The sequence below is a fragment of the Acipenser ruthenus genome, chromosome 24 (genome assembly GCF_902713425.1).
Source record: "Acipenser ruthenus chromosome 24, fAciRut3.2 maternal haplotype, whole genome shotgun sequence".
In the NCBI taxonomy this organism is placed as follows: Eukaryota; Metazoa; Chordata; class Actinopteri; order Acipenseriformes; family Acipenseridae; genus Acipenser; species Acipenser ruthenus.
In genome coordinates, this window is record NC_081212.1 from 3,142,739 (window position 1) to 3,156,920 (window position 14,182).

General features: G+C 44.6%; 3 protein-coding genes across 5 annotated transcripts; 2 read left to right on the forward strand and 1 right to left on the reverse strand.

The window, feature by feature from the left end:
- The first annotated feature begins 972 nt into the window (after positions 1–972).
- Positions 973–8,633, forward strand: LOC117429306 (tyrosine kinase receptor Cad96Ca-like). 2 transcript variants are annotated; one of them, XM_034907084.2, is made up of 12 exons: positions 973–1,169; positions 2,676–2,788; positions 3,165–3,270; positions 4,242–4,419; positions 4,872–5,010; positions 5,174–5,272; positions 5,634–5,794; positions 6,036–6,173; positions 6,847–6,958; positions 7,236–7,335; positions 7,599–7,698; positions 8,014–8,633. In XM_034907084.2, the coding sequence occupies exons 2-12, from the start codon at positions 2,719–2,721 to the stop codon at positions 8,110–8,112; spliced, it is 1,302 nt and encodes a 433-aa protein (XP_034762975.2). In that variant the 5' UTR covers positions 973–1,169; positions 2,676–2,718; the 3' UTR covers positions 8,113–8,633. The 2 variants fall into 2 exon arrangements, with proteins under 2 accessions (XP_034762975.2, XP_058854008.1); XM_058998025.1 differs by lacking the exon at positions 973–1,169 and having other exon boundaries at positions 2,003–2,788.
- Positions 8,634–9,055: 422 nt separating this feature from the next.
- On the forward strand, positions 9,056–10,798 carry LOC117429307 (sigma intracellular receptor 2-like). Its single transcript, XM_034048657.3, has 3 exons — positions 9,056–9,320; positions 9,490–9,634; positions 10,129–10,798. The coding sequence occupies exons 1-3, from the start codon at positions 9,201–9,203 to the stop codon at positions 10,398–10,400; spliced, it is 537 nt and encodes a 178-aa protein (XP_033904548.3). The 5' UTR covers positions 9,056–9,200; the 3' UTR covers positions 10,401–10,798.
- Positions 10,799–11,063: 265 nt separating this feature from the next.
- Positions 11,064–14,048, reverse strand: LOC117429413 (intraflagellar transport protein 20 homolog). Of its 2 annotated transcripts, none has more exons than XM_034048841.3 (5): positions 13,892–14,048; positions 12,954–13,092; positions 12,709–12,794; positions 12,302–12,405; positions 11,064–11,854 (listed from the first exon to the last, which is right to left on the reverse strand). In XM_034048841.3, the coding sequence occupies exons 2-5, from the start codon at positions 13,078–13,080 to the stop codon at positions 11,773–11,775; spliced, it is 399 nt and encodes a 132-aa protein (XP_033904732.1). In that variant the 5' UTR covers positions 13,081–13,092; positions 13,892–14,048; the 3' UTR covers positions 11,064–11,772. The 2 variants fall into 2 exon arrangements, with proteins under 2 accessions (XP_033904732.1, XP_033904733.1); XM_034048842.3 differs by having other exon boundaries at positions 13,896–14,040.
- Positions 14,049–14,182: the final 134 nt, after the last annotated feature.

A 14,182-nucleotide genomic window follows, 5' to 3' on the forward strand; every position in this document is an offset into this window, starting at 1 on the left:
TAACAGATCGATAGGGACAGAGAGAGAGAGAACAGATCGATAGGGACAGAGAGGGAGAGTTAACAGATCGATAGGGACAGAGAGAGAGAGAGAGAGAGAGAACAGATCGATAGGGACAGAGAGGGAGAGTTAACAGATCGATAGGGACAGAGAGAGAGAGAGAGAGAGAGTTAACAGATCGATAGGGACAGAGAGGGAGAGTTAACAGATCGATAGGGACAGAGAGAGAGAGTTAACAGATCGATAGGGACAGAGAGAGAGAGAACAGATCGATAGGGACAGAGAGGGAGAGTTAACAGATCGATAGGGACAGAGAGAGAGAGAGAGAGAGAGAACAGATCGATAGGGACAGAGAGGGAGAGTTAACAGATCGATAGGGACAGAGAGAGAGAGAGAGAGAGAGTTAACAGATCGATAGGGACAGAGAGAGAGAGAGAGAACAGATCGATAGGGACAGAGAGGGAGAGTTAACAGATCGATAGGGACAGAGAGAGAGAGAACAGATCGATAGGGACAGAGAGGGAGAGTTAACAGATCGATAGGGACAGAGAGGGAGAGTTAACAGATCGATAGGGACAGAGAGAGAGAGAACAGATCGATAGGGACAGAGAGAGAGAGAGAGAGAGAACAGATCGATAGGGACAGAGAGGGAGAGTTAACAGATCGATAGGGACAGAGAGAGAGAGAGAGAGAGAGAACAGATCGATAGGGACAGAGAGGGAGAGTTAACAGATCGATAGGGACAGAGAGAGAGAGAGAGAGAGAGTTAACAGATCGATAGGGACAGAGAGAGAGAGAGAGAACAGATCGATAGGGACAGAGAGGGAGAGTTAACAGATCGATAGGGACAGAGAGAGAGAGAGAGAGAGAGTTAACAGATCGATAGGGACAGAGAGAGAGAGAGAGAGAGAGTTAACAGATCGATAGGGACAGAGAGAGAGAGAGAGAACAGATCGATAGGGACAGAGAGGGAGAGAGAGAACAGATCGATAGGGACAGAGAGAGAGAGAACAGATCGATAGGGACAGAGAGAGTTTACATACCGCTTTGGTATGTGTGTGTGTTAAGAGTCACTGATCAGCTTCAGTTATTGAACACCCTTTTCTTCTGTGGATTACTCGTGTTTCACAGTAACTGCTCCTCCAGTTGGGAGCGTGTGGAGTTTTTTGGTAAGTACTGCATTCATTCTGCAGATGCTGTCCTGTGTATTTTCCTGTGTGTGTATGCAAAATAAATAAAAGAAGTTTCTTCAGAATATTCTCTGGTAGATGCAGTATTATTACCCAGTTACTGCTTACAATCACGGATCACATGCGGTGAGCCACTGCTGTAGCGTGTAACCCTAACATTGCAAATGTTAAAAGAAAGAAACCAAGAAAGTATTCAGATCACTAATTCCACAGCTCCTTTGTGCAAATAACTTGTCTTGTGCCAATTTGCCTTTCATCTGCATCATAAGACCTTCCATTTTACTGTAAATCCACCCGTAGGGAAATAGCAACAAAACGTGTAATTTTGTATTTACAAAGTCTGAAGTCATTGTAAACTGTGGATTCTGTGGTGCTGTAAAATGCATTTAAAAAAAGGCAGAGGCTTTGATCAAATCGACCCCTCATTTAAGCAGACCAGTGTCTATAATGTATTTGTGTCTGTATTTCAGTGGTTTGTAATCCTGTCTACCGATCACTGTATATATAAAACAACATCAGTATTGACACATAAGGCATTGAGACACATGTTTGTAAAAGTTTTAATTCTGCAAAATGCAAATGCAACACTGAATTAAAGAATTGGGGAGAGGAGGGGGGGGGGGGGTACTTTTTTCTACAGTAGTTCATGTGTTCATTTATCAGCATGAAACTAGAGGCTGTTTGATCAACCATATGGGTTTAAATAGCATCAGGGTGGATATGACTATGTGACTATATACTATAAATATAAACTAGTAAATGACTTGCAAATAATATTCAGTGTGATTTCTTTGACTCTATTTTCAATCTCCACTACTGTGTATTTGGACACAATGCATTTTTTTCAGTGTGTGAATTAAGGAAAGATCTGCAACACAGCCAAACGTTTTGTAAGTCGCCCTGGTGATGTGATGCGTGCCCAGCAGGTAATAGCAGGTGGCAAAGGATTATAACAAATATGTTCTCCTTCTGAAGGCACGATTTTAATGTTTCTTAACATGCCAGCAAAAGTGGTTCATCTTTTAAGTAATGGATCATTGACATAAAGTAATCTATTTATATACAGTGCTATTAAATAAAAAAAAACTTCTCCAATAACATTTTAAAATGTGAAGCAATTCCACGATCAAGTTCACTAAATATGGGGTGGGGGTTCATTGGTTTACTAATAGGTTTATGTACAGTATACAGTACCAATACTGTATTGGTTGAATAAAGCATGACTCAGAATTCAAGCAAAAGGTGCTGAGATTAAAACCTGAGGTCCCTGCTTCCCGATGCCCAGCCTCTCCCTTTGGGGTGCGCTGGAGTGAATGATCGGGCACTGCGATGCAGGTGGTGTTGAGGAAGGGGCTGCAGGGCTGTGCCATGCTGCATGGGAGTCCACATCGTGCTCCATGCTATGAATGAAAGCACAGTAAGGGTCCCCTGTCACTCTCTGTGTCTGATCGCCTCTGACTGTCATTTTCCACTTCTCCTCTGTAGCACTGACCGATTCAATGTGCCGAATGCTGGTTTTATTTGAGAAATGGCAGGAGGAAATTCATCGACCAGCAGGACCTCCATAGAAACGTCTATGACTACAGTATCAACCACATGTAAGGGCTTGGGCACATTCGATATTTGCATGTGTGCAGTATTTATTTAAAAAATCAAATAAGAAGGGTGCAGATGTGCAGAAAATAGCACATTTTATCTTCTTGTTTAATCATTCATTTTGGATTTTTTAAGAAAGAAAATACATCTGCATACTGTAAAACTTTAATTACATTTGTTGGCTATTTTTGGAGCTTGCATTGGCAAAGTTTACACCTCCTAATTCCCTGTGCAAGACGCTCGAGTTTTCATTTGGTGGCAGCGGTGGGATATCTAACACAGGGTATATGTTAAATGCCGAGGCAACTTTGTTGTTTGACTTTTCAATTAGACCAATCAAATGTAAGAAAACACATGAATGTATTCCTTTCCTTTTAGTGCTGACTCAGAGTAGTTCCTTCAGTCAATTCCAGTACGTTGCCATCAGCTTGTCAGGAGTCGTGTTGCTGGCCATTGTTATTGTGGCCGCTGTGTGGTATAATAGGTAAGTCTGCAAATAGATTCAAGTACAAAATCCTGTTTCCCAATGCTTCGGTATGCTTCAAATAACTTGCATGCACTAGATGGTGCATTACTAATATAAAGATACTTGGAGGGTGATCTCACCTGCATTGCATATGTCTCCTGAACTCCTAGTCAAAGCATCTTAACAGACTAATAAAGAAAAAACACAATATTTGAATCAGTGCAATAAGAACCTTTCAGAGTGAGAAATAAGTGATCTAATGTCATGCAAAACTGGTCTTTAGTATTCTGACGATCAATCACACTGTTAAAACAGGTGTTTTTTTTATATATGTTGGTGTACAACACCTAAACATATAATATGTAGAACCAGTTTTTCTTTTACCATACCATACTGTTTCATTTATATAGCGTCCTTCATGTGCAAGCATCCCAGGCCGCTTTACAGAAATACACAGCGAGCCGAAAGAGCTCCAAACTGCTCGCTAGCGAAAAGGCCAAATCAAAGAGACGTGTTTCGAGCTTAGATTTAAAAACCCTGACGGACTCGGCATTCCGGATCCAGTGTGGAAGTGAGTTCCAAAGGGCAGGAGCTCGGACACTCCAAGCTCTCGCGCTGTAGGCTTCTAATGGAGCTCTTGGAATTGGCCATTCTCAAAGTGCGAGCCGGTTTATAGGGAGTAAGTAGCTCTCGCAGACAGGCAGGGTCAGGACCAGGAGTTATCTTATAAAGGTGACAAGCAGTGTTTTGAAACCAATGCGCTATTTCATGGGAAGCTGATGTAATGACCTTAAAACTGGGGAAGTATAGCAAATCGACTTAGTGCTTGTGTGTATTTGTGCTGCGACCTTTTCAGTGAGGCATCAGGGAGCCCAGCAAAAAGAGAAGTAACATCCTGTAGCACAGTGGCAGATTCACCTGTAGCATCCCTCCTGTGTGATAGATCAGAGCGCTTCACAGTCTAACAGTCATGCTCTGTACTGTCCCAGGTACAGGAAGCTGAGTCAGACCATTGAGGAGATGAGGAGGACAAGGGTTTTCATTGACAGTGAAGACGAGACGCCAATCAGCCCGAGTCCTGACGACTCCCAGCCCACACAGGAGCCCCCAGCACACCTGGAATGCAGCGGGGCTGCAGCGAGACCACTGTGGAGCCCACCAGTCCCAGTGCGTATGGATCTACTAATTGGAGACTATCAAAGGGTCTGGTTTAGCAGAGTTCATCTGTGATAATACCAGACTGGTGTTTAATTCTGTTAATCCTGGAGGACAAGGATATTGTTTCTGATTATAATAAATCAAAGAGGATTTTTTTTATTTGGGTTTATCTGCCAACTTATGCAGTGTATATTCACATTATTCATTCTTTATTGTTAAACCATGTATTGTACAGTGAGGGCTAACACTGCTTCCTCCCCTCCCCTCTCCTCCTCTCCCCTCTCCTCTCCTCCCCTCCCCTCTCCTCTCCTCCCCTCTCCCGTCTCCTCTCCTCCCTTCCCCTCACCTCCCCTCCTCTCCTCCCCTCCCCTCTCCTCTCTCATCTCATCTCCTCCCCTCTCTCCTCCTCTTCCCTCCTCTCCCTTCTCCTCCCCTCTCCTCCTCTCCCCTCCTCTCCACAGGCTCCACATTTCACTGTGAATGACCTCTCCCTCCTGGAGGTTCTGAAAATCGGGAAGCAGGGTCGCTTCTACAAAGCCAAGCTGAGCCGGGGCACCTGCAAGGGACACAAGCTCGTCACCTGCAAGATCGTCAAAGAAGGTAGGAGAGGAGTCCCGAGTCGCGGCGTTCGCCAGCCAGGCAGTGTGATGAACATGTGACCCCCTAAATGAATAGCACAGCTGATATTAATCCCCAGTGCAGCGCCCCCACGAGTTCAGGGTGGCTGGGTTGGCCGGCACTGATCTGTTGATGTGTTTTCAAGGCATCAGCATGAAGCGTGTGGAGAGTGAGGTCTCTGTGATGAAGAAGCTGGGGTCCCACAACAATGTGCTGCAGCTGCTGGACTGGAACACCAGCCACGGTGAGGCAGGGAGGGGAAGGGAGGGGTTGGGGAAGAGAGAGAATGGGAGGCAGGGGGGAAAGAGAGGGAGGGGAGGGGCAGAGAGAAGGGGAGGCAGGGGGGAGAGAGACTGGGACAGGAGGGAGGGGGGGCAAAGAGAGGGGGGGAAAGAGAGGGAGGGGAGGAGGGAGAAGGGGACGCAGGGAGGGAGAGAGCCTGTCAGGGTGGATCTTTACAATCCGCTGCTGTTAAGATCAGTGATTCTCAAAGTGTTTTGGCCATGGGCACAGCTTTTGGACCAGTGTTTTTTGTTTAGATGTTCACAACAGCCCCCTGTCGCCCCTGTGTCCCTTTATGAGCGTCGTGGCTGTGTTTCCCCCAGAGCCCTACGTGCTGATCATGGAGTATGTGAGCTTCGGCACGCTCAAGAGTTTCCTGAAGACACACAGAGCTCAGCTGAGCGACACCCCAGAGCTGCAGTGCCTGCTCACCATCGCTGCCTATCACATCGCCCTGGCCATGGAGCACATCCGCAGCAAGATGGTGAGTGCAAGCAATCAGCATTTCTGCACACACATTTATACCGGTACATCGTCCTTGTGTCTCCCCAGGGATGGAAATAAGACTCCTAATGCATAGCAATTTGATCCATTCCTGGCTTTACTATTTCCATCCCAGCATAATTATATTTCAGTATCACCTCAGAAAGGCAGTGCTAATCTGTTGAAATAATCTAAGTGGAAGGGATTCTCAGTTTTTTGGCTTCTGGTTGTGTGTTGAACAGGTGGTCCACTGCGACCTGGGTCTGAGGAACATCCTGCTGGGCCGGTTCCCTCACCAGTGCAAGGTGGCCGAGTTCGGACTGGCCAGAGACTTCTCCCGCTTCAAGAGCCGCAAGAGCAGCCGGAAGAAGCACAATATGGTAAGCGAGACAGAACCTACACCTTAACCTTCACGAGGGATCCCTGGAAGGACCTACACCTTAACCTTCACGAGGGATCCCTGGAAGGATCTACACCTTAACCTTCATGAGGGATCCCTGGAAGGATCTACACCTTAACCTTCATGAGGGATCCCTGGAAGGATCTACACCTTAACCTTCACGAGGGATCCCTGAAAGGATCTACACCTTAACCTTCACGAGGGATCCCTGGAAGGATCTACACCTTAACCTTCACGAGGGATCCCTGGAAGGACCTACACCTTAACCTTCACGAGGGATCCCTGGAAGGATCTACACCTTAACCTTCATGAGGGATCCCTGGAAGGACCTACACCTTAACCTTCACGAGGGATCCCTGGAAGGATCTACACCTTAACCTTCACGAGGGATCCCTGGATCCCTTCATTTATTTTATATTCTACATTCACTTTGCACGCACGTAGTCATTTTTACATGTTTACAACCCTTAATGATACGATCCGGTACCTTTCTTACAAATGAACCCCTGGGACTTCCCACCCTTGGCTATGCCTCATCATGATTTCAATATGCTTGACTAAACTAAACGCTGGCATGACGGAATACAACCATCTAGTAGACCAGCTGGGTCTGTGGTGTTTTAGCTCTGTCTCCCTGTGTCTGTTTCCTTTAGGACGGCGTGCCCCTGCGCTGGTACCCCCCTGAGTATTTCAAAAGCAATTACTACAGCTTCATGGGAGACGTGTGGTCCTTTGGCATCCTGCTGTGGGAGATGGAGACTTTCGGTAAGGTCTGGAGTTCACTGATTTCATCAGCACAACAGCTCTTTCGTTACTATCTTTTACAAGGCAGATTCTCAGTAACGTATTGCCTAATTCTATACTCTTAGGTCTCAGGCTGTTCTAACCTTTTTGGCTCCAGTTTATGTAGATTCTGTTGTGGTTTAAACATTGAGAATGATTTGAGATCTACGCTTTCAGTGACATTAGTTGCTGCTCATTTGTTCCAGTAACGGTGGAAGTGCTTGTGAGCTGCCCTGTGATAGCATCTCTCTTCTCCCAGGACAGTTACCCTACTCGGAGCTGCAGTCGTCGGAGGAGGTGGTGTTTAACATCTGCTCTGGATACAGACTGCAGAGACCAGAGAAGTGCAGGACTCAGATGTAGGTGCTGACACTGAGAAAGGCGTGGTTTTGTCTGCTTAAATTGTGCAAAAGGATTTCTGTTCTATTCAGAGACAGACCCTGCAGAGCAGGAACTACTATTAAATAGATTTTAAAAAAGATATATTTATTTAAACTTCTGACATGACATGTGGTGCACTCTGGGAGATACTGTATGGCGAGATTGAAAATAAATAAATAGGCATTTTTTGACAAACTCTTGATGATGGCTGCTGTTTTATGTGCTCTCCGTCTTCATGCAGCTTCCAAGTGATGACGGATTGCTGGAGGGAGCCCCCTACCCTCCGCCCGTCCTTCTCTGACATCGTCACATGCCTGGAGAATGTTATTGAGAACGACTCGGTGAGTGTAGCACATCACTTGAGATCAGGAGATCTGGAGATCAGGCGGGTTTAGAAGAGTTTGTGGGCTGTAGCTATACCGGTAAATCGTTTTTTTTTAAGGCATTTCCATTTACAAACGTAATAGTCTGAATTCACAAACCAAACAGCAGCATACGTTACCATGGGTGTATTCTTAATGCTTTTGAGTTGTGATTGTCATTAAATCCTCATACTTTTTCCTTACTATCTGATACAAACTGTTCCAGAGGGCTACTGTGTATCTCATCAATGTTAGAGTCTTCTAGATATTATGAGGTGTTTCCCTGTTTTGCAGGATTATGTTCAGGTAGCTGCTGAGGACAATGACGCTGTGTTTAATGACAAATACAGGGCAGCTAAAGGAATAATCCCCTGTGAGAACGAGGCTGAATGAGGCTGGCTGGCTGGCTCCAGATACAGGGACTCCAGGACTAGACCATTGTCATGGAGCAAGACCTTCAGATGTATTTCTCACTGTAATCCCTGCTGCGTGTCCTGTAGAGCCAGCTTATACAGGCAACACTTGGAAATATGCTGGAGTCTTGACTGAACCTTGCATTGTATTGTGAGATATTTTTATGACTCCCATTGCATAGCAGTTTGAACCATTCCTGGTTTTACTGTGTTTAATAAGACACACCTGAGCTTGTTACCGATACACTGTGGCTAATCAAGCACATATTAAAACCTGGAATGGGTGAAACTGCTGTGCAATAGGGGTCTTATTACCATCCCTGCATCAGTATATTGCAGTATTACCCCAGAAAGCTGGCTGGTACTAAGCTGTTGAACTAATGAAAGTGGAATGGACTGAATGGAACTTATTCAATGTAATGTTGTTGTTTTTTTTCAATACAATATATTTTGGAAATGATCATGCAGTTTTATAGCAGTCCATACAGGCCATGGCGAGATACTATTTTTTGGTTTGTGTGTAAAATTATTAGCGTAGGATATATATATATATATATATATATATATATATATATATATATATATATATATATATATATATATATATATAATGTGTGTTTAATGTTCTAATCGTTTATATTAATACCCTGTGTACACTTAGAAATAAAGTCGCTGCACTAGATGTACAGAACCACAGTGCAACATCAATCTTGATTTAAGGGTATATTATGTTGTTGTTTTTTTAAATAGTATATTCCTGAGTTTATTGCATTCAGTGTTTTATACAGTACGGAGGTCCAGAAGTAGTTTTTAAGTACTGTACAGTACTGTAGCGTGTAAGAATGTGTACCTGTGTCTTTAAATGTGACAATGTTACGTAACAGCGCCCCGCAGTAAGAACCGCCCACTCACAAACCCGCCAATGAGATTGCCCGCAGGAACACGCCATGTGAAGATCTTTACCATCAATCGGTTCTGGGCCAGTTGGGACAGATTACCTTGAACCCCTTTTCTCCTGGCTCGCTGGGCTGCACTGTACCCATCCGTCTGTGTCTAAATACACAAGCCATGGCAATTTTGATTCGTTTACTGGAATGGGTATTCTTCCTTTACTTCGCCTCTCACATCCCCATTACCCTCGCGATAGACCTCCAAGCCCTGCTCCCGGCACAGTACTACTCGCAGTCTGTAAGTATATTATTATCATTATTCCTGGTTCTGTGACATGATCAGCCAAACCCACTGCATGCTGTTATCTAAAACGATGTAAGACGCATACTGAGACTCGAGGGGTCGCTAAACCCTTAGCATTACGTGTGCAGCTAATTACTAAAATAGCGAGTTTCTTCTTCTCCAGCTCAAGGATCTTCTGAAATGGTACGCGGCAGAATTTAAGGACCCGATGATGATGGCTCCCCCGGCCTGGTTCAAATCGTTCATCTTCTGTGAAGCGCTTCTCCAGACTCCCTTCTTCCCAGTAGCAGCATACGCCTTTTTCAAAGGTCGGTGTAGCGCTTGTACTTGGTATTGAACACTTTGCAGTGGCGCAGCATTTGCACCCTGTGGCATTTGCAGAAAGCTGGTCCACACAGCACAGTGCACAGACTGCCCTCTAGTGGGGTAAAGAAGACGGTGCAACATTGTCAGCAGTGCTAAAAGGACTTGAGACTATCAGATGAGAACTTTTGTACTAATACCACAGTTTCTGCATTGGTGTATGAATCGTGCACTGTGCAGATTCAAAGATGCTTTACATTCGCGTGTACCACAAACAGGATGTCATTTAGACACAGGGCTTGCTGCAGTAGATTCTTCAATAACTGCCCTTAAATCCATCATCCGTTACACCCTGTCAGCAAAACTAAACTTCTCTGTCATTATTAATAGTAAAATAATTCACAGTGTGTAACTCCATTTGCTTCCTGTGTGTATCCTATTGCAATGCTGCCCTGTTGCACTGCAGTCACATCTCCTTCTCCTCCCTTGCCCTCTGCAGGAGGCTGCCGGTGGATCAGAACTCCAGCCATAGTTTACGCCACACACGTGGCCACCAGCGTGGTTCCTATCATCGCCCACGTCCTCTTCCACGACTTCCCCAAGGGGCCACACCCAGGGCCTGAGACCCCTGCAGAGCGCCTGACCCTCGCGGCTATCTACGCTCCATACCTCCTCGTTCCCATCATCCTCCTGCTCACCATGCTGTTCAGCACAGCCTACAACGGAGAACTCCGTGGTGCAAAGGGGCAGATGGGTAAAAAGAGCAGATAACCAAGAGGTTTGTGGAGCTGGGCCTTTAGGGAGCAGCGATGGAAAAAGGACCCCCTTACATGGAGTTTGATCCATTCCTGGTTTTACTAGGAGTTTAAGAAGCTTGTTGCCTATATGCTGTGGCTTATCAAGCTTGTAGTAAAACCTGGAATGGGTGAACTATGGAATAGGCAATAAAAACGTGATCATATTGCAAAGCCATTAAAATAAACCATGTTTTTATAATTTGAGGCATTTCTATTTGAAACTTTCATCCTGCCTGCCTGTCTTGTATAGGTGCGATTGATTTTGATTTTTAATTTAATGCCAAAATTACAACTACAAATAACAATAGTATGTGCCAGTGTTGTTTAGTGGGTTTTTTTTGTGACTTGAATAAACCCTATTTTTTATGAAAAGTCTGTTGCATTATTCACTTGTGTTAAACTGGACCTTCTACACAGAGTAAACAAGTTAGTGAAAAGATAAGCGCTTGTAATGAAGGGAAAAAGAAAGGTACACACTTGAATTAGATTATGAACTTTGAACACTATGAACACCGCAGAGTCCAGATAGAGATTAAAATGAGCTGTGCAACGTGTCTCTCTTTAATTTCATTGCTCCTCGAGTTTCTCACAACACAAACTGCGATTTACCTTTTAAAAAAAGCAACCACAAAAAATGTGCATATTTCTTTTTTTAATAAACTTACATAAAATTGACGGATCCAGATAAGCACAACGGAACAAACTAAGAAGCGAAAAATCTTTCACAAAATCGAAGCCCACTGTTGGTCTGATTGAGCAGACGTGGACATTGCCCTGTGTTTAATGTAGTGTTGTTTAACAAACACAGAGAACATGTCTGTGCAGACTGCTTTAGAAGGCACAAAACAAAAGCCATCATCTTCAACACATATTAATACAAGATTATGAAACTGCTGGCATTACTGTTCCTCACCATGCAGCTATTATTAATGTATTTTCATATTTAAAAAGAAGAAAAAAAAGTTATTAATACAGCTGGCTTTTTACTGAAGTACCATGAGATATAAATAGTATAAATAATATGAATCACTCACTAGTATATATATATATATATATTTTTTTTTTTCAGAAGGTAAATATTTTTGCATCCTGGTTTAAGCTCTTCAATGCAGAGGCGGTGTTTTGTTTTTTTAATTCCAAGGAGAATTCAACAGGCCTGTTGCATGCCATTGCATTGCATCCAGTCCTTAGTGTTTCAAGGCTGTGAGTCTGGAGCTCTTAAAGAACGGGCTGTGTGGTCTTGCTGTGCCCTGCCCTGCGCTGCTCTGCTCTGGAAGGAATGTGCTGAGCTGGAACGGGCCGCCCTTCACTGCTTCCTATTGTCACAATCCCATCAGCGCGTCTCTTTATTTCTGCAGGATGAACTGGTCAATGAATTCATTTTGCTCTGCTTCCACCTTGGACAGCGCTTCGTATTCAATCCGATACCTGTGGACAAGAGCAAGGCCGTTATTCACCTGAAGTGGGGCTGCATTCAGCCAATTTGGCAAACTACAGTACACCGGTCCCTACCCGCAGAGTCATGCATGATTTAAACTCTTCTGTCACAAGTGCAACAGTATTCTATTACATAGAGCTTAGTGCAAACAGGTCAGAATTACAGGAGGTGAGCGAGCCAGGATGTCATATCAGTTTGAGACGTTCTGGGTTCTACAATGTGATCATACTGGTCACGCATGAACCTGCGACTTGCCTCCGTCTCAAGAGGAAGTAATGCAACAATGTGAGTCCATTCAGATTGCACGTTTCTAAAGAGCGTGTGGTGTGAGTGGCAGGCAGGCACAGACAGACATGCAGGCAGACAGGCAGGCAGGCACAGACAGACGGACAGACAGGCATGCAGGCAGGCAGGCAGGCACAGACAGACGGTCAGACCTCTCGAGCTGCATCTTCTTTTCTGCGATGAGGGCCTGGAGCTGCTGCTGCTGAGCCTCCCTCTGTTTGGCCACCGATTTCAGCAGATTCCTCGCGCCAATCGCCTGCAAGAAAAGGGCAGGAATCTCCACTTACAACACAGATCACACGGATGTATTTTTTGGTATAAATGCGATCCTGGAGTGTCCAATCACAGTCCTGGACCCCATTCCACTCCAGGTTGAAATGATAATGAGCTGCTTCAGGGTCTGGCTGGAGGGTTCAGTTTTTTAGAACAGGGTTGCAACAAAGACCAGGAGTGGAAGGGACAGCGTTGGACGCCCCTGGGTTATATGAATTAGCCAGCCATTAGCAATGCCCATCCAATGCAGTAGAAATCAGATCAGAATAAATCAACCAGCCCTGACCTTCATCTTCTCAGTCTCTGCCTCTTGTGCCAGCTCATCCACGAGCTCAATCAGCCCTCCAACTATCTTCTGGAACTGACTGATTTCTTCAAATAAAAGAAGACCGAAAAAAATGATTATTTTTTATATCCCTCTATAGACAGACAGATAGATACAGACACCAGGAATATTTAGGGGTGGGTAGTACGGACAGACGTTCTGAAACCAGGTTTGGCTGCAGTTTGAACCGAGTCCCCTGGACTTACTCTCCACAAATTCTTTACACTCCTCCTTGAGATCGGTGGTCTTCTGCCCCACCTCGGGGTCCAGGACTCGCAGCTTGTTGAGCTCATCGAAGTGGAGCCCAGCGTCTGCCAGGGGGTCCTTCGACATTGCTTGGGAGGCCTAAACCAAAACACAGACGGGACAATTCACATCACCAACGGCTTGCCCTGGCTCAGAACCACAGCGGTGGCCGGTTTCACTTAGTTTCAACTAACCTGTCGGCAAGACTCTTGTAGAGAGCCAGTGTGCGAACAACATTTTGAACCCCTGACACTGGCATCTTTGCAAGGACGCACATTGTATCAGATCTTTAATTTAAGAGACTTACTAGAACCAGTAGAAAATCTACTGGCAGCTACCTTGTCCCAGGTACGTGAAATGAGCACAACCAATACAAACGAATGATGCCTTTAAATAACACTGTACTTTGAAATGTGTGGTGCATTTTTAAGAGATCTACCTGGTATTTAAATGTACTCTTGAACTATATTGTTATGATCGCTTGCTCTAATGTTGTTAACCGCAAAAGTTCAGTCTACATGTAAGGTATTAAGTAACATAAATACAGCTTGAGTTTAGATTTATTTATTGTTTTGTATTTGGTAGTTAATGGGGTAAGAGTTTGTTGGTGTAGCGAAGTCTACAAAAACCCCACTGGTAGAAACATCTGCCACAATGTAAACACGGCAGGTGTTAGCAGACCAACAGGACGTGTTATTGCCAGCTGTTAGGTCTGTATCGCCCGACTACACCGCTGCCAGCTGGCAACCTCGATAAGAAATGAGTCAGATCCGTTTCTGAGAAGTAAAAACGGAGTGGAGTTCTGGATCCAATATTAACGAGTAGTACTTACACGTCACACCGCTCTTGCGCCAAATTTAAGAAAAAATTAATAAAACGAAGCGTATCATACACTGACCTGCCTTTTAAGATGTTTGATACAACAAGCGATGGGACCCGGCGGCTCGGAGACAGTCTCAAACGCCTCTATACCTTCTTGTTTTGTTGGCTGCTAAGGCGACAGGTTAACTAGCCTCTGATTACCAACATGGCACTTTCGCAGCGCTTTACACTCACTCAGAAAAAACGGGGGTGTGCTAATTACACGATTTTAATGTAATAACGGTTTCGTGACATTTCTTTAGTACGAGACATTACGAAAAAAGATTAAAAAATATACAATTACTTATTTATAGTATACCATTATTTT

Bases quoted from the DNA above. Each gene is read 5' to 3' on its own strand.
- LOC117429413 (XM_034048841.3), bottom strand. From the start codon at position 13,080: ATGTCGAAGGACCCCCTGGCAGACGCTGGGCTCCACTTCGATGAGCTC. The intron at 12,795-12,953 runs GTAAGTCCAGGG...TTTTATTTGAAG, and splicing joins GTGTAAAGAATTTGTGGAGA to AAATCAGTCAGTTCCAGAAG. The intron at 11,855-12,301 runs GTCTGACCGTCT...TCTTGTCCACAG, and splicing joins AAGAAGATGCAGCTCGAGAG to GTATCGGATTGAATACGAAG.
- LOC117429306 (XM_034907084.2), top strand. From the start codon at position 2,719: ATGGCAGGAGGAAATTCATCGACCAGCAGGACCTCCATAGAAACGTCT. The intron at 4,420-4,871 runs GTGCGTATGGAT...TCCTCTCCACAG, and splicing joins TGTGGAGCCCACCAGTCCCA to GCTCCACATTTCACTGTGAA. The intron at 6,959-7,235 runs GTAAGGTCTGGA...CTCTTCTCCCAG, and splicing joins GTGGGAGATGGAGACTTTCG to GACAGTTACCCTACTCGGAG.
- LOC117429307 (XM_034048657.3), top strand. From the start codon at position 9,201: ATGGCAATTTTGATTCGTTTACTGGAATGGGTATTCTTCCTTTACTTC. The intron at 9,321-9,489 runs GTAAGTATATTA...CTTCTTCTCCAG, and splicing joins CACAGTACTACTCGCAGTCT to CTCAAGGATCTTCTGAAATG. The intron at 9,635-10,128 runs GTCGGTGTAGCG...TGCCCTCTGCAG, and splicing joins AGCATACGCCTTTTTCAAAG to GAGGCTGCCGGTGGATCAGA.